The sequence below is a fragment of the Leptopilina boulardi genome, unplaced genomic scaffold (genome assembly GCF_019393585.1).
Source record: "Leptopilina boulardi isolate dan_hultmark-lab unplaced genomic scaffold, ZJU_Lbou_2.1 LbouV2_165, whole genome shotgun sequence".
Taxonomy (NCBI): Eukaryota; Metazoa; Arthropoda; class Insecta; order Hymenoptera; family Figitidae; genus Leptopilina; species Leptopilina boulardi.
Window position 1 is genome coordinate 5,140,457 of NW_026137713.1, and position 21,757 is coordinate 5,162,213.

Below are 21,757 nucleotides of genomic sequence, written 5' to 3' on the forward strand. Positions count from 1 at the left end.
CCTCGTGGAAGCAGCAAAATATAACCTTTGATAATATAATTAATTGCACTTGATTTTTGGAATTTATAATAAATTACTCAACATCATCGAAATATTTAACGAAAAAATCAATAAACAATGAAAAATATTAAGAAATATTGTCAGAATAGCGAGTAAAAAATACCAGCACAACGTGTGTATGTCGTTGTTTTTTTTAGCAAATATCACGTAATTAAATGAATATTTCAGCAAATTTTCTTACTCTATTTTACTATTTACATATAAATCTCATAGATTTTATCGAAAATGAACTAAAATAACTATAAAAAATGAATAAAAACTGTTAAAAAGGATACAAATACCACCTGACACCACTGACTACAGTCAACTAATGATCCAGAGTAGCCAACTTTGCAAATGGCCGTCACTAGACGCTACTGCGCATGCCCGCTTTCGATGAATCGAAACAGCGCGGCATTATTTAAAATACCTATGTGAAAAACAATGTTTAAATACAAATTTTAATCATATTATTCGTTAAATAAATTACTTTTATCACAATAATACATATTATTAAGAAATACAATAGAAATATTGATTTTTAAAAAAGGTTCTAATATATTTTTTTAAAAAAATATGTTTTTCTTTTTCAAACTCTAGTGATATAATTGCTACCATCTATGGTGACAATCAAAAAGTTTCTAACCAAAGTCACTATTGTTTTGACAGTCATTTTAAGTTGGTACAAATAATTATACAGTCTCGTGATTCTCGTGACTTGGATCGAACAGCTGAGTTTATAGTAGAACAAGTGAAATTCCCAAATATTCGCGGAGAAACGAAAAAAAATCGCCTGAAAAGGCGAATAATTTTACATTTAATTCAGTCTAAAGCACATTAATAATGGCGGATCAAAAAAATATCAAGGAAATCATTCCCACGCTGCCTGATGAGAAAATTGGTAAAAAACAAATCACATGTCATTAAAGCCCCTCCCTTTTTCTTAAATATTTCTATTTTGATTTACATTTTATTTTAATTTAATTGTTATTATTGCGTCTTATTTCTCTACTTTTTTTAGATTTCTATCATAACCTGAATATTGCTCCAAAAATGTCAATTTAAATATGACACACACACATGACATGAATACTGCTTTCATTTACCTTAACTTCAAAATTAATTATTTGGATTTTATTTTAATTTACACGTTTTTTTTGTGTAATTAATTTATTGTTACTGTCAAATTTATATAGATATGTTGGCAGCAACAAGCGTTCTTCAACAACAAGCTGCAGAAATAAGAAGTCAACGAATCAATTGGCAGTCTTATTTTCAGTAAGTTTTTATTTTTTTTAAAATGATTATTTTCATTTTTAATCAATTATTTATTTTTTATAGATCTCAAATGATATTAAAAGAAGATTATGACTTCATAGCAGCGTTTGACACAAGCGATGCAGAAGCAAGAGAAGCAAAATTAAAGGAAAATCCAAGTCAGGCAGCAAAAACATTTTTAAATCTTCTAGGGCATGTATCTAAGGATCAAACTATTCAATATATTCTTATAATGATCGATGATATGCTACAGGTATTAGTAATTTAAAAAAAAGTTATTATAAAAATTTTTTATTTTCTAAATAATGATAAATAAAAATAATTCTTTTTTATGTATAGGAAAATCGTAGTCGAGTTGAAATTTTCCGAGAACATTCAAATCGAAAACGTGAATCTGTCTGGGGACCATTCTTGAATCTTCTAAATAGACCAGATGGTTTTATAATGAATATGACATCAAGAATAATTGCCAAACTTGCTTGTTGGAGTCATGAGCTTATGGAAAAAACTGATCTTCAATTTTATTTAACGTGGCTTAAAGATCAATTGAAATTGAGCGTAAGTTTTTTTTTACATCAAAAGGTATTACTATCAAAATAATATTAATATAAAAAAAATGAATGTTTTAATCATTTTTCAAAATTTTTAAATTTTACAGAAACATTTTCTTTTTTTTTTTATTTTCAACATTAAATTAATGCACTGTTTTGTTTCAGGCATATAATTAAATAGAAAAGAAAAACAATTCTATAATGTAGTTGTAGAAACACTTGCTTTTACTCTGCAATGCTATTGTGCTTAAAATGTGTTTAACAAAATATTCAAAATTTGACTATCTTTAATTACCAATTAATGACATTATACGTAGTTGAAATATTTAAGGCTTGACAATATAGTCCAGCATTATTATTTCTTTAGGCAATAATTTAGACTTATTTTAGAACATTAAGACTCATAACACTCTTTGTAACATTTTTAAAATGAAAAAAATGCAATTTTTATCATTACAAAAATTAGGATAAATTAATTAAAATCGTGATTAAAATTATTAAAAATTTACGAATAATTTACACTTTTATATTAAATTTTTTCGTTTTTTAAATGTTACGAAATTAACACTAACTCATTTTAATAAGGTAATGGTGCTTTATAAATTTCTCGAAAGTAATTTTCATTAAAAAAAAAAAATAATTCGTGTCACGTAGTTTCCTATAGCATATTCGAAAGTGCTGATTTAGAATCACGAAAGTGATCACTTATCGATGCGGCATTATCAGTGTTGCTTTTATTGGCAAGGTTATGGGTTTATATTTAGAAAAAAAAGAAACTTAGAAAAATTTACATATTTATAAAAAAAACGCGAATGGACGACACAATTTTTAGTTCGATGCCCTTCAGGAGGGAAGCATGCATGCCGAGGTAGTACAGGACAACACTCCCAACGAGGCTGGGGAATCAAATGAGCTACACGAATTGCTCAATCCGGTTGGTTTTGTAATAACTCATCGTAACATTTTAAAAGACAATTTCGCCATAACGCTAAGTACCTCCTTTTTCAGCAATTCAGTCTATTTTTTAATATAATATTTAAAAAAAAAAAACCAAATTATAAAAAAAAATTTTAATTTATAATTCAAATGATATGTTATTTTTGCTAATTTCTTAAGAATATAATTTTCAAGAGAGAAATTTTAATAGATTAAAATGCACCATTACTTTTTTTTTCTTTTTTCAAAAAACACTTTGCAAGCTACTCGCATATTAACGAGTAATAATAGGGAGATTAATGCGATGCGCATGTTAGATTAATTAAAACTTGATTGGAATTTAGTTATCGACACACTATTTTGCAGATAACATGAATGCATGCATAGAATGTTTCTACTATTGGATAATTAAAACTACATTATTTTTAATTAAAAAAGAAAAAATTTAAAATTTTCTAAAAGATGATTAATTATTATCATTTTTGTCTCTAATTTAGAACAACGATTATATTCAATCTGTGGCGAGATGTCTGCAAATGATGTTGAGAATTGATGAATATCGTTTTTCATTTGTCTCTGTCGATGGTATCTCAACACTTTTGAGCGTTCTCTCCGGTCGAGTCAATTTTCAAGTGCAATATCAACTTATTTTTTGTCTTTGGGTGCTTACATTTAATCCTCTGCTGGCAGAGAAAATGAATAAGTAAGTAATTCTATTAAATAATTAATTTTTGTATAAAATTAAATAATTAAATGAATAATAATTAAATTTTTTAAATATTATGTAAATAAGAATTAATTACAATTAAAAATTATTTTCAGGTTCAATGTTATTCCTATTTTAGCAGATATTCTCAGTGATTCTGTTAAGGAGAAAGTAACACGAATTATTCTCGCAGTATTCAGAGTAAGTTAAATATTTTATTCTTCTAATATAGAATTCGAAAAAACTAAACTGAAAAATAATAAAAAATAATAATTTGTGCTTCTATTTAGAACTTAATTGAAAAAGTAGGAGACGCACAAGTAGCAAAGGAACATTGCATCGCAATGGTTCAATGTAAAGTACTCAAACAGCTTTCGATTTTGGGTCAACGTAAATTTGACGATGAAGATATTACCGGAGATATTGATTTCTTAAATGATAAACTTCAAGCCTCTGTTCAAGATCTCAGTTCATTTGATGAATATTCAACGGAAGTTAAATCAGGACGTCTTGAATGGTCACCAGTTCATAAATCAGGAAAATTCTGGCGTGAGAATGCAAGTCGTTTGAATGAGAAAAATTATGAGCTTCTTCGTATTCTTGTACATTTACTTGAAACCAGCAAAGATCCTCTTGTTTTGAGTGTTGCCAGTTTTGATATTGGAGAATATGTTCGTCATTATCCCCGTGGAAAACAGTGAGAAATTTTTTCTTTTATAAAAAAAAAAAATTGAATAGTTTTTTTAAAATTTAATTTCCTTCAAAATTTTAAATTGTTAACTAATTATTTTTTCAGCGTTATTGAACAACTAGGTGGTAAACAACGTGTAATGCAACTTCTTGGACATGAAGATCCAAATGTACGATATGAAGCTTTATTGGCTGTACAGAAATTAATGGTGCATAATTGGTAAGAAAAATAATTAATAAATATATACAATTTTAATTGGAGGCTCAAAATTTATTTCAATTATTTAACAAATTTTTAAATTAAATTCATCTAAATTAATTATTTTCGACAATTTTAATGAAATTCTTCACAAATTCAATTATATTAATTAATATTAATTAATTTATTTAATTTCTAAACATACATATTTTTAATTAAAATTTTATATGAAATTCAATAATTGTTTAAATTTAAACAAAAAAATCAGTGAATAAATTTATCAAAAATTTCAATTCAAAATCACTTGAAATTTATTTATTTTCAATTATTTCAATTTACAACAATAAAAGATTATCTAAAATTATTTGATAAATTATTTTCAATTTTGTAAAATTTAATTATTGTCTAAAGTTTAACAAAATCTTTTAAAATTCAATTATTTCTAAAAATTTCAATAATTAAAAGAAAATAAATAAATAATAATTTCCTTTTCAGGGAATACTTGGGAAAACAGTTGGAGAAAGATCAAGGAACACCACAGCAAGGAACAAAATCCGGTGCACAAGTACCAGCTAAAGCATAAATAATCACTAATTTCCAAATTTTCACTTTAAAACGAAAGTAGCTTATGCTTGTCTCTATAGAGTTTTAGAAATCCATTATGTTTTTACGCGTGTCAGGATTTTACTAAAACATACACCACGAATCTGTAATAATATTTCACGTTTCTCAGATTCCAATTTATCAAAAAAAAAAAAAGACAAATATAAATTGCTTATATCACATTTAATGAAATTGTAAAAAAAAGAGAACATATTTTCACAATCAGATATTCACATTCCATATGAATCGAAAATAGTCCAATTTTTTTTTTTTGTAAAAAAATATTTAATATCTGGTTGGTCGTGTGATGATCGCCAATTTTCTGTCAAGAAAAATTGAAATGATAATAATAATAAGAAAATTCATGTAAATACACAGAATTACCATATTCATGAATTTGTGGCGATATGTGTAAACTAAATTTGTAATATAATGTTGTTGTTGTTGTTGTAAACTTGAAAGTCTTGAATATTAGCAAATAAAAATAAAAATAATATCTAGTTCTTGTTTTTTTAAAAATATTTTTTTATTATTATAATACATAAATATAGAAAAATGTCGGGTTTTCAAAATTTTTTTAACAATATCAACGCATTTATAAATTGATTTATTTTTCCTCCATTTCGAGTTCTGCTTTTAAATGACTTGCAGCTAATTCATTAATGAGATAACGGAAAATGTATGGAAAGTCAATTTCTTTAGATGAATAATCATTGTCACACATTCTACATCTTATTCTTCTTTCACCAATTCCTGCTTTACTCACAGTCATCTCCAATCCCGGTCCAAGAACAGTTCCACATTTTTTGCAAATTGACATCTGAAGCATACAAAATAGAAAAAGATAAAAAAAATTACAAATTTCTAAACATTTTTTTTCTTATTAATAAGGAATATTTTTCCTACCCCTGCTCCATCAGAACAATGCAGAAGACGATCTTGAAGAAGAAAAGGACTCGAATGAGAAATTAATGCATCTCGTTCCATTTCTCCAAATCTCACGCCTCCACCTCTTCTTCGTCCTTTAATTGGTTGTCTAGTTAAACCGTCAATTGGTCCAGTACTTCTCACCTGATAAGAAAATATTTCTGATAAATGCATTCTTTTACTAAAATAATAATTTTGTTTACTCACCTGCCATTTATCAGAAACCATGTGTCGAAGTCTTTGATAGTGAACAACTCCCATAAAAATAGTTGCTGATAATTCTTCACCATTAGTACCACTGTACATTTTTTCAGTTCCAAGATAATTATAACCACCTGCTTCTAAAAGTTTTCCAAAATATTCACCAGCAGTGTCTTCTTCTGAATAACGAAATGGTGTTGCATCGTGTACAAGTCCATGAATTGATGCTGATTTTCCGGCCATTAATTCGATCATCATAGCTTTATAGTAATAAAAAAAAAGAAATTTAAAAAATTTCTAAATTCAATTCTTTCCAATAACTGAAATCAGTTTTATTTAGTTTATAATTTTTACAACATACCAATTGTCATACGACTGGGAAATCCATGAGGATTGAAAATAATATCAGGAACTAATCCCGTTTCCGAAACTGGCAAATCCTCCTGCGACCACATTTGAGAGCAAATTCCTTTTTGTCCTGCTCGTGACGCAAATTTATCTCCAATTTTCGGATTACGCTGATTACATTTTTAAAATATATTTAATTAAAAATTAAATTAAACACTTACTAATTCTAATTTATTAATTTAAAAAGAAGTTCCTAAAATCAGCTCAAAAATAAATTGTTTATTCTATTTTTTAAAATAATTGAATTTTTAATAATTATTTATAAATAATTATTTAAATTTGAATAACTATTTTAATATATTTTAAATTAAATATAAAATATTTACGATTTTTTATTTACATTTTTTTAATTTTTGAAGATTAAATTATACTAACCGGAACTCGATAAGTAATACACGCTCTTCTTGGAACGTGACTGCTCAAAGTACCACAAAGTTTTACATTATCCACATAAACTTCTTCTTTACCCTTGTATCTTCCTGTCTTATATTCGTTCTGATCGGAATTCCAGTACCTGTACATAAAAGTAGTTTTATATTTAAAAATTCCTCCAAAAACAATTAGATTTGATTGATAAAAAAAATAAAAAATTCCTCTAATCTGATAAAAATATTCTATAACATTTTTATAAAGTAGAAATAACATACGAATAATAAACAGTTCCTTTTTTAAGCTTCATTCCAGGTGGTGGAAGACCATCTGAATCCAAAACTTCATGTAGATCTATTGCTTTTGGATCAAGAGCAAAATAGTCCTTTGGATCATTCAAATCAACAAATTCTGATTTGTAAATCATACCATGGGCAAAACCTCTATCGTAAGAAGCTTGATTTAATATCATAGCGTCTTCCATATCGTATCCCTGTTGATAAAATAAAAATTTATGATTTTATTTGTAAAAAAAAAAATAAATATTCCAATTATAATTATTTTACCGAATAAGAAATAACGGCGACAATTGCATTTGTACCCATGGCAAAATTATCTAATCCAATGTCATCGTGATGAATCGGTCTGAATAATGGAGTAGCCGGAGTTTGTAATCTGTACAATTTTGTTTCAGATTGTTGAAGCCAATTGTGACAAGGTGTACCCATCGTTTGTTTTCCCATCTGTATAATAAAAAACCAAAAATAATTAATCAAAGTTACCACAAAATTTGTCACAATAAACTTCTTCAATAATTTAATTATTTAAGTAATTATCAAATTAAAATTGTTTTAATTTTCACAAAATTTAGTTATTTATATAAAATTTCACTATTATTATTAATTTAATTACCTGACATTGATACATATTTCTGGGACTTTGATTATTATCAGGCATTGGAATTAAACAAGCCAAATTGCTCAAAAACGAAGTTTTCGATAATTCCTGATGAGTTGCTAACTAAAAAAAAAAGATGTAATTAATTTTACAATATTTAAATATGGCAAATTTAAAAAAAAAATAAAGAAAAATTCTCACCCCCTCGGGAGTATCATCTGGCTTAATACAAATATCCAAATAAACTTGCTCAAACGTTCCAATTAATTCAATTTTTTTCATCGATAAATTTTGAACTGGTCTCATCATTCTTGCTGGTCCAGTGAATAAATAAAGACCTGGATATTGCGTTGGAATATCCTTCTTAGGAACTAAAACAATTTCTGTTGTTGATGGAATTTCACTATTAATTTTCAAAACACGAAGTTTATCAACAACACGCCCAACAATTTTGTCTTCAATTAAACCAATTATTTTTCCATCCAACATAATTGTAAGCATAAAAGAATGTGAATTTTTCCAATCGTCAGCTCTTGATAAAGGCAACATTCCTAGATCTAATAAAAAATCAGGAATTGCCTCCTTTAATTTTTTATCAGGATGTTTTGTTATTATACAATTCATTGTTAAATGATTTAATAGACCACAAGGTGTTCCATCAGGTGTGTGAACAGGGCAAATAAATCCTAAAATTTGTAATTTATTTCAATTAAAATAATTAATTTCGAACATTAATTAAAAATATAATTACCCCATGCGTCGGGAAGCAATTTTCGATGTTCTGTTGTTCTCATTTCAGTAAAAAAAGAACCTCTGTGAATTGCACGAAAATGACTCATATATCGCATTCTATTGATATTTTCAGCGACAATTGTCAAGCCTGATGTTTGCATTAAACCCAAACCGCTGTCAGTTCGAATATTTCCTGTTGCCATAAAATTTCCCATAGCATTTTCCAAGGTTCCGGAATTTTTCATTGCATTGACGACATCCTCTATAAAAAGAAAATATTTTAAATTTTCTACATATAAAAATATTTACAATATTTAAAGTACTTTATTTATTAAAAATAAAAATACTAACGAGGTTGTATAGTGTAATTATTAATTGCTTTTTCACGTTTTAAAATGGCAAATTTCACATTACTCAACCAAGAAGAAATTTTTTCTTTAACAATTTGTAAATATAAATGACCACCCAATAAACATTCTTGCATCATAACTGCATCGACACCTTCGACAACGCATTTTTCCTTACAAGCAGCAAACAATTTTTTTGTCATATAAATCAGCAATTGAAATTTATCAGCTGGATCGTCGAGATGAATTCCAATACAGTATCTAAATTTTTGTTTTTCATTAGAAATTTTAATTAATATAAATATTTAAAAAATGAACAACTTACTTGATTATAAAATCACAGTATTCAGAATCTTTTGAATCTTGTGGTAATTCATAAAATTTAACTCTACATATTTTTCCTATATAAGCTTTACATTGATCATGAGTAATTAAACCATCTTCTTTAACTGCTCGCATCATATTTGCAATATAACCTTGATATTGTTTATTATCTTCAAAACCAGCAATTAAAGCATTATAAATATAAGTATCCGGCACATCCATAAGACATTTTAAAATTAATAATAAAGGTATATAGTACATAAATTTTCTATGTGAAAAGGATAATTTTACTGTTCCATCTGTGACGTAGTGCAATACATTTGTCTAAAAATAAATTCAAAAATTTAGTATTAAAAAAAATCTAGTATATTTATTTTTTTAAATATAAATTAAAACTTCTATTTTTTTTAAACAAAAATTTTATACCACTGCTGTATTATCATCTCGAACGCATCTTATGTAAATACCAAGATCACTGAATAAACTTCCACGTTGTTTCCAACCTGATCTTTTAACAGCAACAGGATAATTTCTTCTAGTCATTAGTAACATTCTTATAAGTTTTTCGTGTCCTTTTACAACAAAATAACCACCCCATTCATCTTCATGTTCCTTGTGATTTATCAATTGTTTAGGATTCATTCCTTTCAAGTGACATTTATTCGACTAAAATATAAAAAAACGGTAATTAATTAAATTATTAAATTACTGAACTGTAATTTAATAAATATATACCTTGATCATAATAGGAATTTCTCCTAAATCTTTGTCAATGGATTGTTGAATTTTTCCATTCACTGACCATGCCATTTTTATCATCAATAATCCCTTGTAAGTATATCCTCTCTGTCGACATTCTGTTGGAAATATTTTACGATTTCTCACACCCAATGTACCCTCCGGAATCGATGGCTCCTTAATTTGTGCATTTTCAATCCAAAGTTTTATTTTATCTCCACTGCCAACACTAAATTGTATAGGATAAATTTCATTTACAGCTGTTGTTAGACCTTCATCCAAAAAGTAATTGAAAGAATCTATATGTGGAATCCCTAAATTTTGTAGTACCTGTGAAAAATAATAAAATATACACTATAAATAATTAAAGAATTAATTTAAATTTATATTTCTCTCTTTGGTATTATTATTTATTAATGTAATGAAAACCTGTTTTTTAAATTAATCAATAATCTCTTAAATTAAATTTCTATTATAATTTGCAGTAAATAAATGATTAATTTAATTATTTCAAGATTATTGTATCAATAATCTCGTAAATTAATTTTTAATTATAATTTTCAGTAAATAAATGATTAATTTAATCAAATTATTGTTTATTAAAAAAAAATCCTAAATTTTTTAGTATCTGAAAAAAATAATAAAACACTACAAATAATTAAAGTAGAATTTGTATTTATATTTCTCTCTTTGGTATTATTAATTATTAACAGAATGAAAACCTGTTTTATAAATAAATCAATAATCTCTTAAATTAATTTTCAATTATAATTTACAGTAAATAAATGATTAATTTAATTATTTACAGGTTATTGTTTACATAAAAGTTCGTAATTTATTTATACATATAAAACAAATATAAACTTACAGTATTTTGTGACTTCGCTGGTTTTGAAAAGTTAGGAGAAGTATTCGTTAATTTCGGTTCTCGTGACATTTTTAAATAATATATTTTTATTAATTCATAATAACATGCTTGTTATTTGGTAGTGCAACACGTGCAGTAAGCAGTATCACAACATAACCTACAAATGTAGGGGTAAACGAACACAAGCGCAACAATATATAAATTCACCATATTACATCGTTAAAAAAAAATAATAACAATTTTCTGATTAAATAAATAAAATTCTTTTATTTTTTATCTTTTATCTTTCATCTACAATTAAATTAACAATAATTTGCATAAACAATAAAATAATTTATTACTTTTATAAATTATTTATTTATAAATATTTAATTATTCTTCTTAATAAAACTAAAAGTATTTATATATTTTGATTATTTATTTATTTTTTTTTTACTAATATTCATAATTAATAATTAAAACTAAAAATAATTTTAAAATAACCACTTTAATTTAATACCAATTTCAAAAAAACTTGTCCACTAATGAGATTTTGTATTTTGCCGCGGCGTGAAATGCTCAACCAATCAGACGCAAGAGCCAGTGTTGCCATTTCTACTTGTTCATTCCTGTTGAAAATTTTTCACAGGCTGATGGCGTCCCTTTGAGGTCTTCACTTTTTCATGAAAAAAGGTATATTTTCCTTATATTTTACAATAATCTTTCGTTTAACTTGTTAATCTAGCTATGGCCCACCACATTTCATGAAAATACCGTAAATGAATAACTAAAAGTGCGTAAAATTGAGAATTTGCGTCTACCCCCTCCCCTCCCTCCATTTGCGATATTCACTTTTCGTGAAAAAAAGGTGTATTTTCCTTATTTTTTACAAAATTTTTTCGTTTAACTTGTTAATCTAGTCAATGCACACCACATTTCATGAATATACCGTAAATGAATAACTAAAAGTGCATAAAATTGACAATTAGTAACTATCCCCCCTCCTCTATTCTTCTTTTTTTCTTGAGGTCAGTAGCATCGTTTTTCCGTTGAAATATGTCAAAAATCTTAAGAATTTGTAGCGAAATCTTGTAAATAGAGTAATTTTTCGTAAATATTTTTTGGAATATTTGGTAATATTGAGGTAAAATAATTTTTTTCAAAATGGCGTCGTACAAATTTTTGTCGTTACAACATTGTTGCAATTTCTAACGGCAGCACCTATTATTGCATTATCAGTCAGTAAAATTCTATCGAATTTAGGCATAATAATCATAATACATTTACATTTAATCATAATTCTTTTGTATTTTTGCAGTTTTTCTGATTATGTATCCAATCATCGTGAAAAACGAAGACTTTGGCAATTAGTTGAAAAGTTTCTTATGAACCCGGTCTTTTTGTAAGGTTATAAAAAAATTTTTCGAAATTTTTATTATAACCCAGAAAAGGGATCTCCGGGGACTAAATTAACTTGATACTAATTGTCTGGTGGACGAAGATTCGTCAATATGGTGAGTTGGAGATTTTTTTTTAAAAATTACAATTTTTCTTTTATCGAGATTCATTTTCAAAATCTAATTATAATTATATATTATTTATTATTAGTAATTGCTGTTAAGAATATTATTTTATTTTTCTGATATTGCTTTCATTTAATACTGAATTGAAAAATTAAGAAAAATATTAATTTAATTAATTAACTTTGAGGTTAAGTTAACATTTTATTTTGTGTTTTTGGTTACAAAGCTATAAAACCATTAATTTAATGTAATTATCATAATTATTCAGATTAATTCATAATTTGGAAAATGTCTATAAAGTAGACGTGAATTTCTTTAAGAAAATAGAAAACCTTTTTTTTGGAAAATATAGAACTGACATTAATTAATTAATTTTTTTTCAGGATCATATTCAATTAAAAAGGGGAATTGAAAAAAAAAAGTATAATTAGTAGAGTCAGTGCGTGTATTAAAACCGTTTATTTGTATGGATTATAAAAAAGAACAGTTATTAGAGTCTGTGCGCGCTTTAAAACCGTTTTTTTTTTGTGTGAAAATAAAGCAAAAAAGGATTCTTATACCTTTAATGCTAATATCAGGTGATTTAATTTTAATAGAGGTATGTTTCGAATTTTTTAAAATTTACAAGTAAGAATATAACTGAATAATTGTTATAATTTAAATAATATATTCTGATTTTTATTTACAACTGATTTATAAAATTAAAAATTTCAGTGAAATTATTTGTTTACAGTAAACAATTAAGGAACTTGATTAGTTTTTACATTTTAATACAAGTAGAAATTAAATTATTATTATATTGTTTACTATAAAAAAAAAACAAATTCCTATTTTATAGCAAAAATAAAAGAGAAGCAAAAATTTAATCCTTATATATTTTATATATTAGAACATTTTTTGAATCTGTCGCTTATTTATCGCGACGCAAGCGCAATTTTCGTCTTAAACAGCTGACGATTCTAACCTCAAAATTTTCACGTGGTTCTTTATTTGATCTTTATAAAAACAAAAATCAAACCGGTTAAATAAACTTTTTTCTAAATATTAAAACGCGAATAACTATTTTGTGTTTAAAAAATTATTTGAACAAATTGTAAAAACATTTTATTTTTGTTTGAAAATTTGTTAAAAGTGCAAATAAATTGGTGTTGTATTGTTGTTGATATTAAAGTGAACAAAAGAAAGTGTATGATTGTTATTTTTCGAATATAAATAAAATAAAGAAAAATGAGTCTCTTTGTCATTAACAGGTACGTACATTTATTTATAATTTTTCTCTTATATCTACAAATTGTGATGTTAAATATGTTTATTTTTATATAATTAAAAATTTATTATTTTAATGTAATTAAATAATTAAAATATTTTAGATATTATGGAGATGATGATGAGCAACAGACAGTTTCAGAGGAAAATCATCTTCAAGCTTTAAAAGCAAAAATCGAAGAACGAAAACGAGAAATGGAATTAGAAACTTCCAAGATTCTTCCCGATGAATCAGAAAAGACTCCAAAGAAAAAGAAAAAAAAGAAGAAAGATAAAAATGATTCTGGATTAAATGGATCTCTAATTCATGAAGATTCCATTGAAAAACATGAAGATTTTTCAAGTGACGTTCCTAAAAAGAAGAAAGCTAGTCATAAGAAGGAAGATTCTTTAATGGAAGTAGATAAAAAAGAAGATGTTTCACAAGAGATGACAAATTTACACTCAAATGGATTGGCTGAAAGTACAGAAACTGGGAAATTATCTAAGAAAAAAAAGAAAAAACGAACCAATGATATTGATCAAATAATTAACAATTTGATGCCAGATTTTAATGATTTAAAAATGGAAGTGGACGATTCAATGATTGAAGTAAACGACGAAGGAAATCCTGAATCAAATGAAACTGAAATTCAATTGTCAAAATCAATTAAGAAAAAGAAAAAGAAAAATAAAGATAAAAATGAGAATATCAATGAAGAATCGACTAATTTGGAAAACAATCTTGATAAATCAAATGGTACTTTAGAAGATGTGAGTAAGAATTTTACAATTTTAAAAGCTGGTAAACAAGCGAAAAGTGAAACAGTTAAAAGAGTTTTACCAGATTGGTTGGCAAATCCAGAAGTTGTTTCTTCTAATTTAAATAGTGGTCCATCATTGGATGAAATTGTTGAAAAAGGAAAATTGGATTTAAAGATAATTGAAAATCTCAAGAGTCAAGGATTCACAAAACTTTTTCCAGTTCAAGAGCGATTATTGTCTTGGCTATTGCAATGCAATGAAAATAGAAAAAAGGGTCTCTGGTCAAGAGACACTTGTGTTTCTGCACCTACAGGAAGTGGTAATTATTTAATGATTAGAAAATAAAATTTTATTTAAAATATTCTGTGAAATGTACTTTATTAACTTTTTCCTTTTATTCAGGTAAAACATTGGCTTACGTTTTGCCAATAGTGGAAATATTGAGAACACGATTTATAAGAAAAATTCATTGTCTAATTGTATTACCTGTGCAGGAATTGGCATTGCAAGTATTTAAAGTTATTGAAAAGTATGTGAATAATTTATCATTCGAACACACTCGTTTGAAAGTTGGTCTTGTTTCTGGAGCTGCCTCTTTTGAAAAAGAACAGGAAGCCCTTATTTTTACAGGTATTTCACAGATTAAAATAAATTGCAAATAATTATGTAAAATGTGAAATAAAAATTTGAAAATATTTTGAAAATAATTCTCTAATAATTAAATAAATAATTTATATTTTCTCTTTTCAGATAGTAAAGGAAATTTTACCAGTAGAATTGATATTCTAGTAGCGACACCGCGTCGTTTAATAGACCATATTCACAAAACGGTTGGATTTTCTTTGAATGATTTACAATTTTTAGTTATTGATGAAGCTGATCGGGAAACTTTTGATTGGCTTCAAGAACTTCCAGCACCTCATTCCAAAGCTCCAACTCTTACGCTCAATAATATGCTAAATAAGTGCGTATAATATAATCAATATTTTTTATATTTTAAATTTTCTTAATTTTTCTTTTCTGAATTAAATTTTTTTTCATTAATCACACCCAGAGAAATCTTTTATTTCCGTTTATATGAGACAAATAAAAATATATTTTTAACTTTTTATTTGTTTTGGATAAAAGAAAATTTATTTAGCGCTAATAAATTGTTTATTTAAATCAAATAAATATTTATTTGGTTCTGGGATCTCTTCTCTGGGTGTAGTTTTAATTAATTAAAAATATAATATTAAAATTTCTATAATTACAGGAATTTAAATATTATTTTCCATTTATATTTTTATAATTTTCGAATAATTTTAGTTTATTCATTTTATTGACTAATATTTTTTTGTTGTAGTCCAATTCCAGCACAAAAGTTGCTTTTCAGTGCAACTTTATCACAAGATCCTGAGAAGCTAAGTAGATTAGGATTGTTTCATCCTATTTTATATACGACAGCGATAGTGAAAAGTCGTGACGATGATGTGAATTTGGATAAGGAATTTGTTAACAATGAAATAAAAGAAGAGGGTGACGTTGGACGATTTACGAGTCCAAATGAATTGACAATAAAAGCAGTTCAATGCGCTGAAGAATATAAACCACTTGCTGTTTATAATCTTTTGAAAAAAATTGATCACACAGAGGAGAAAACGCTTATTTTCACAAATTCCTGTAATGCAGCACATCGTCTCACATTATTGATAAAATCACTTTTGAGTGATCAAAATTTAACAATTGCAGAATTATCGGGTCAAATGAATTCGAAAAATAGAGAGCAAGCTTATCAAAAGTTTCTCAAAGGAGAAACACGAATGTAAGAAGTTTCTGAATTTTAATTAAAATTTTTTAAATTTGATAATTGAATTTATTTGAGAAAATTTTAAGTAAATAATTTTTTTTTTTTTAATCAAAAATAATTAAATATTTATTTTTTTTAGATTGATTTGCTCTGATGTTTTGGCACGTGGTGTCGACATTCCGGGAATAAAATTAGTCATTTCTTACGATCCACCAAAGCACATGAGGGCTTTTATTCACAGAGCAGGTAGAACTGGACGAGCTGGAGTTCCAGGCACTGCTGTTTTTCTTCTTATATCAAGGCAGATTCCAATTTTTAAAAAATTATTCACAACAGCTAAAAGAATTGTTCCCAAGATCAAGGAAAAGGATTTTACATCTTTAGCTGAAAAAATCGAGTACAATAGTCACATTGAAAAATTAAAAGATTCTTTAGAAAAAGAAACGAAGATCAATGATAAAATTGGAAGAAAAATAAAAAAAGAAGTAAAACTAAAATGAAAATTAAAACCATTAACAAGAAATGAAACTTGAATAAAAACGAAGAATATATTTTAAAAACATTATCTACAGATTATGTATATATTTTGTATATAATTTTTTTCTTTGAGAAATATTTTTATTAAATCAAAAAAAAAAAAAAATTAGAGGAATGTTTTTTTTATTATCAAAGAAAAGGAGGGAAGCTTTTATAAATGTATATAATAATTGGTTTAACATCGATAATAACATTTTATTGTCTGGAGTTAATATAGTACACTGCCTGCCACTTCATAAATTATTTTTTTTCTTTTTTTTTTTTTTATTATGAATTGTTACCCTTTAACAGGAAATTGTGCGTTCAATTACTTTGACAATTTCCAAGAATAATTATTTGCAATGGGCATTATAATTTATTAAAAGGTTATAAACGACTTTTTTTTCTTTAATTAATGTGAGAGCCAATTTTTTAATCTTTGTTTTAAAATTCCAATGGAAATTTTAAATGCAATTTTTTTTTCTTTTAACAAATAATAAATTATTCGATAAATTTAATAATAAAAGAGATTTAATTTTTAGTTAACAATTTTAAATTTTCAGTCCATTTTTTCCAAAAATTCTTTAATTTGAATTTTTGAATAGATTGAATTATATTGAAAAAAAAAAATTTATATAAAATTCGATCCACTTAAAATTCGTACTAATGAATTTTTGAAAATAGTAATTCTTCCCTATCAGATCTCTATTTAATTGAAATGAATTAAAATTTTATGTAATCACAATATTAAATTATTTTCAAAATTTTCTTGAATTATAAATTATATTATTTTTTTTTTAATTAAATTTTGGATTGTCTGCAATTTTATTATTCGTTGTATTATTGAGGAATGTATCAATTATTAGGCAAATATTTTGCATACAGATTATAAGTTACATATTCCTTTAGAATTTTGTTCGAATTAATTTTTTTTTATACCGCATATTCTTAATAGAATATCGAATAAAATTTTTGCTTCTTCTTTTAAATTGCTTTTGATGATGGTTTTTTTTTTTTTTTTTAGTTCAATATCGAGTCTTTTATATCGCATATAAAATCTATTGTTTCTGTATTACAATTTCGTGAGTGTACAATCAATTGATTACAATAGTAAACGAATTTTTCACACTCATCACTGGCTATATTTACACAATTTTTTTTTTTAGCCAGTTCAGAGTTGGGTGTATGTACATACGTAAAATGTGGTCCTATGCAGATCATATGTGTCGTTGCGATGCATATTTTTTTTTTTACATACAAAAATCTGCAAATGAATTTTTTTTTTCGTTTGACATTATTTTTAATTTTAACAAAATTTAATTGAGAAAAGGAGATTTTATGCAGATTAATTTTTTCCAAAATTGAAAATGAGAAAACATTAAAATCTGTTTATTTTTTTCAATTCGACTTTTTTGAAAATAAAAATTATGTCCAAAGAAAAATTGAAAAAATTCAGATATGGCTCTTAGTTAATCTTGACGAAAGTTGATATAATTTAGAAATTATTAAATTAAATTATTTTTTTAAATTAATATATTTAAAAACTGATATATAGAATTTTATTAAAATATATAGTCTTTTATTGAAAAAAGAAAGTTTCTTAGGCAAAAATGTTTTCTACATGGTGCCTGCACTCAGAAAAATATTCTATTTAAATTTAAAAAATTATTTATTATTTTGAATCAGAAAAATTTTGTTTTCTTTGAATCAATTTTTTTTAACTTTATATAGAAATTTTTTCTGAGTTGTATAAATAGATACTTTTCCATAATGTTCGATTTAGCTTTTTTAGTAAAAATTTAATTTTCTTTTATTCGAATAAAAATGATTTGAACATTATTAGGAAAATAAGAAATTTAAATGCACCTCATTTGCATAACTTATTAAATTCTATCAAATAAATATTAAACACAAAATTTATTTAACATTCATACTTTTCATTTCCGTCTAGGCCTACTTCCGTTCATTATAAAGTTAATTATTTACAATATTAAATATATATAATATATTGCACAAAAATTGAGTCAAATTAAAAAATTATATAATATTCATCATAATTTGAAAAAATTTATAAATTTTGGAAAATATTGCTTCTTTAGAATGAAAATTCTATTACAAAGAAATAATTTTTGAATTTTTTGAAATATTTTTTTCTCAATAAAGAATTAAGTCGATTAAAAATACATTAACGAGCGATTTTTTTTTCTTTCAAGTAATATCGTGAAGTCGAATAAAATTCTTATAATAACAGTTGGGGTCTGTTTATGATATTTATTGTCGCAGTTCTGACTCGAGCATTATTGCAAACGAGCAAGTACCTATTTTAATTATGATGGTCAGCCATAAAAGACAGATGTTGAGATTTTTTTTTTTTTTTTTTAAATGCTTAATAATCCTTTATTTTTACAACAGAAGTAAATTTAAAAAGTTATTTGCTGAGAAATGAGTAAATGGAATTGTTTCCATTCCCCTTCCTTTTTAATTAAGTTTTTGTAAATATAGAAAAATTCTTCAGTTAAATTTTGTTTTTACATATAATTTTATTATAATATGATATGATGTAAAATAATGGACTATTTATTTGAAAATAAAAATTTTGTCTATTATTTTCTTTGTAAGTAGATATTTAAAAAATTTTTATAATTGGAAAAGTATTTTTTTTTTTTATTAAAAACTAATTATTTATTTTAAATAATATTTATAAATTTAATTAATATTAAAGTTTCTAAAAAAAGTGTCTACTTATTAAAAATTATTAGAATCTTTTAAATTCTTATTTACAATAATTATTGATGTAATTTAAAAAAATTGATTAATTTTATTAATCAAATGTAAAAAGATTTTAAAGTTATCAGGAATTATTTCTATACATTTTTTAACATTTTTTTTTTAAATGCCTGTACATTTAGGAAAACCACGTTTATCCGAACTATCAGGATTGCCTTTTGTGATATTATGCAGAAAATTGAAAATTTTTCTGCTTTAAAAATTTGCAAATATATTTTGAGAATTTTTTTTTTATTTAACTTTTAATATTATATCGGTGAAATTGAATGAAATTACATTTAATATTATGTAGGTTAGTAAAATTAAAAAGGGTCAATGCTTTAAATAACTATTATAGAATTAAATAAAAATGTTACATATTTCGCGAAATAATACTATTAATTTTTCAGTTATGAATTTTAAAAATATGAATTTAAAAGGAAGTTAAAAAAAGATTGTAAAAAAAGAGTTAAAATTTTAAAAACTTTTATAGCTTTGCTACCTGTAATTTCACACCTGTTGCTTGAAAATATATATATATGTATAGATATTTCTCGCGATGCTAGAAATAAACAATAACTGTAGGTATTTAAATTGCTTACATATGAAATTTAGCTTTAAATTGGTTGTACTTTTATTTTGTTGAAACTTATTACAAGTTTCTAATTTTTTTTTATAAATTTTTTTTTATTAATTATAAATTCAATAATCTGGAGTATATTATGAATAAAACTTGTAATTATTTTTTATGTATAAATTCTCTAAAATAAATTTCAATTTTTTAAAGGGAACAGACTCTAGACTACTCAACATTGAATTTGCATAATAATATTAATTAATGATAATTAATTAATTTTATTAATTAGTTTATTCTTGATTTATTTACAAAATCTAATTATTTTTCACAGATTAGGTTCTTTCAATTTTTTTTTTAAACATATTTTTCTGTTCCTTATATATATATAATATTTATATTTACTTTTAATAAATAATATTCTACTTATTTACAAAATTTCCTTACAAGTAACATTTCTTTAAATAGTTATCTGGATTTAAATATAGTACCCGGTAATTTAATAAACAGGGCGTTTATATATAAAGTTTTAAAGCGTTGACACCTGACTTATTATTATATATTTAGAGTACAATACACTCTAAATATGAATTAAAGTCCATATAAATTTTTAATTATTTTTACAGTTAAAATCCGATACTAGTTAATTAATCTAATTCTCTGAAAATAAAAATTTGCAAGGCAAATAAATTATTTCAATGCAAATTAAAATTATAAAGGTTTTTATATACAATTTTTAAATTTATTTTTAATTTACATTAAATTTTTTTAATTTATATATAGAAGAAAATTCTAAAATATGAAATAATTTTGTAAAAAAATTTTGGTCTTTGTAAATAATAATTTAGGAGTTTAATTTTAAAAATTTGAAATAGAATCAAAAAAAAATTTGTATGAAAACAAAAAAATCAACGTCTGTTCTTTTATGATTGACTTCCATCATTTATCAACTTAAAGGAAGACTTATTTGATTCGGAACCGTATCTCTTTCTCTCATTCTTATAGTGACTATATCCACTATATTCATCATAATAATTACATGACAGTAATCCCTGATCGCGCATCTCGCAAAATTCTAATCGTAATTCTAGCAGGGCGCATTTACACGCTTTAACGATTTATGTAACAATTTTTTTTTTCATTTCTCTTAATTTCTATTATATAATTTCGACCCGACGATATTTACAGTAGTTTTTTTTTTTTTTTTTGACGAAATCTATAGGGATTTTGTGTCATAGTTGCATCATTGTTGCAATTTTTGAAATTCCATTGACACAAATTCATCTCTCGTCTGATGTATATATATATATATATATTTTTTTCCCTTCTATAATTTTTAGAGCGTCATCATGTGAAGTAAAATAAGAAATAAAAATTGAGATAAGAAACTTTGTCTATTGTTTGCTGTATTCATAAGAACCCAAGGTGGTGATAAGGAAGGTGCTATTAATGGTCTTTCTGTTCTTTGACCTTCTTGTGTACTGCCAGCCATAATTTGTGTTGTTCCAAAATTATCATCATTGCCTAATCCCGATTCAATTTCATCAATTTCACCATTATGATAAGAATTATGATTTTTCTTTTTAGTCTTGCCTCTATTTATTAGTTTCTTCTTTGGTTTCATTTCCATGTGTTTTTGAACAGTTATTGGTGTGGTTTTTGGCAATAAATGCAATTCTAAAAAATTAGATTTATTTTCATAAGAATATAGAAGCAATAAATAAAAAATCGTTCCAAAAAAAATTTTTTTTGAGAAAAAGATTAAAATTTATTTATTTTTTGATATT

At 24.9% G+C, this 21,757-nt stretch overlaps 4 protein-coding genes across 6 annotated transcripts in view; 2 read left to right on the forward strand and 2 right to left on the reverse strand.

The window, feature by feature from the left end:
* Window positions 1-724: 724 nt before the first annotated feature.
* On the forward strand, window positions 725-5,502 carry LOC127277144 (V-type proton ATPase subunit H). 3 transcript variants are annotated; one of them, XM_051298001.1, is made up of 10 exons: window positions 725-940; window positions 1,236-1,317; window positions 1,381-1,570; window positions 1,657-1,875; window positions 2,701-2,802; window positions 3,302-3,507; window positions 3,627-3,711; window positions 3,801-4,207; window positions 4,307-4,420; window positions 4,895-5,502. In XM_051298001.1, exons 1-10 carry the CDS (start codon window positions 883-885, stop codon window positions 4,980-4,982), a joined length of 1,551 nt encoding a protein of 516 aa, XP_051153958.1. In that variant the 5' UTR covers window positions 725-882; the 3' UTR covers window positions 4,983-5,502. The 3 variants fall into 3 exon arrangements, with proteins under 3 accessions (XP_051153958.1, XP_051153959.1, XP_051153960.1); XM_051298002.1 differs by having other exon boundaries at window positions 2,716-2,802; XM_051298003.1 differs by lacking the exon at window positions 2,701-2,802 and having other exon boundaries at window positions 726-940.
* A 1-nt stretch (window position 5,503) lies between these two features.
* On the reverse strand, window positions 5,504-10,981 carry LOC127277143 (DNA-directed RNA polymerase I subunit RPA2). The gene is made up of 15 exons (XM_051298000.1): window positions 10,814-10,981; window positions 9,943-10,275; window positions 9,634-9,873; window positions 9,209-9,531; window positions 8,888-9,144; window positions 8,556-8,798; window positions 8,006-8,490; window positions 7,820-7,927; window positions 7,474-7,650; window positions 7,186-7,400; window positions 6,914-7,052; window positions 6,492-6,648; window positions 6,137-6,390; window positions 5,909-6,073; window positions 5,504-5,822 (listed from the first exon to the last, which is right to left on the reverse strand). The coding sequence occupies exons 1-15, from the start codon at window positions 10,880-10,882 to the stop codon at window positions 5,610-5,612; spliced, it is 3,378 nt and encodes a 1,125-aa protein (XP_051153957.1). The 5' UTR covers window positions 10,883-10,981; the 3' UTR covers window positions 5,504-5,609.
* A 2,276-nt stretch (window positions 10,982-13,257) lies between these two features.
* On the forward strand, window positions 13,258-16,760 carry LOC127277294 (probable ATP-dependent RNA helicase Dbp73D). Its single transcript, XM_051298303.1, has 6 exons — window positions 13,258-13,565; window positions 13,686-14,644; window positions 14,728-14,955; window positions 15,076-15,289; window positions 15,671-16,129; window positions 16,254-16,760. The coding sequence occupies exons 1-6, from the start codon at window positions 13,543-13,545 to the stop codon at window positions 16,612-16,614; spliced, it is 2,244 nt and encodes a 747-aa protein (XP_051154260.1). The 5' UTR covers window positions 13,258-13,542; the 3' UTR covers window positions 16,615-16,760.
* A 4,040-nt stretch (window positions 16,761-20,800) lies between these two features.
* The window catches only part of LOC127277301 (lachesin), a 96,563-nt gene continuing 95,606 nt past the window's right edge, over window positions 20,801-21,757 (reverse strand). Inside the window, exon 11 of the mRNA XM_051298322.1 lies at window positions 20,801-21,647. Coding sequence (XP_051154279.1) covers window positions 21,307-21,647 — 341 coding nt within the window. The 3' untranslated portion in view covers window positions 20,801-21,306. The remainder of the gene's footprint in view (window positions 21,648-21,757) is intronic.

Bases quoted from the DNA above. Each gene is read 5' to 3' on its own strand.
- LOC127277144 (XM_051298001.1), top strand. From the start codon at position 883: ATGGCGGATCAAAAAAATATCAAGGAAATCATTCCCACGCTGCCTGAT. The intron at 1,318-1,380 runs GTAAGTTTTTAT...TATTTTTTATAG, and splicing joins AATTGGCAGTCTTATTTTCA to ATCTCAAATGATATTAAAAG. The intron at 4,208-4,306 runs GTGAGAAATTTT...TTATTTTTTCAG, and splicing joins CATTATCCCCGTGGAAAACA to CGTTATTGAACAACTAGGTG.
- LOC127277143 (XM_051298000.1), bottom strand. From the start codon at position 10,882: ATGTCACGAGAACCGAAATTAACGAATACTTCTCCTAACTTTTCAAAA. The intron at 9,874-9,942 runs GTATATATTTAT...TTTATATTTTAG, and splicing joins AAATTCCTATTATGATCAAG to TCGAATAAATGTCACTTGAA. The intron at 6,074-6,136 runs GTGAGTAAACAA...TTTTCTTATCAG, and splicing joins TGGTTTCTGATAAATGGCAG to GTGAGAAGTACTGGACCAAT.
- LOC127277294 (XM_051298303.1), top strand. From the start codon at position 13,543: ATGAGTCTCTTTGTCATTAACAG. The intron at 14,956-15,075 runs GTATTTCACAGA...TTCTCTTTTCAG, and splicing joins GGAAGCCCTTATTTTTACAG to ATAGTAAAGGAAATTTTACC. The intron at 16,130-16,253 runs GTAAGAAGTTTC...TATTTTTTTTAG, and splicing joins CTCAAAGGAGAAACACGAAT to ATTGATTTGCTCTGATGTTT.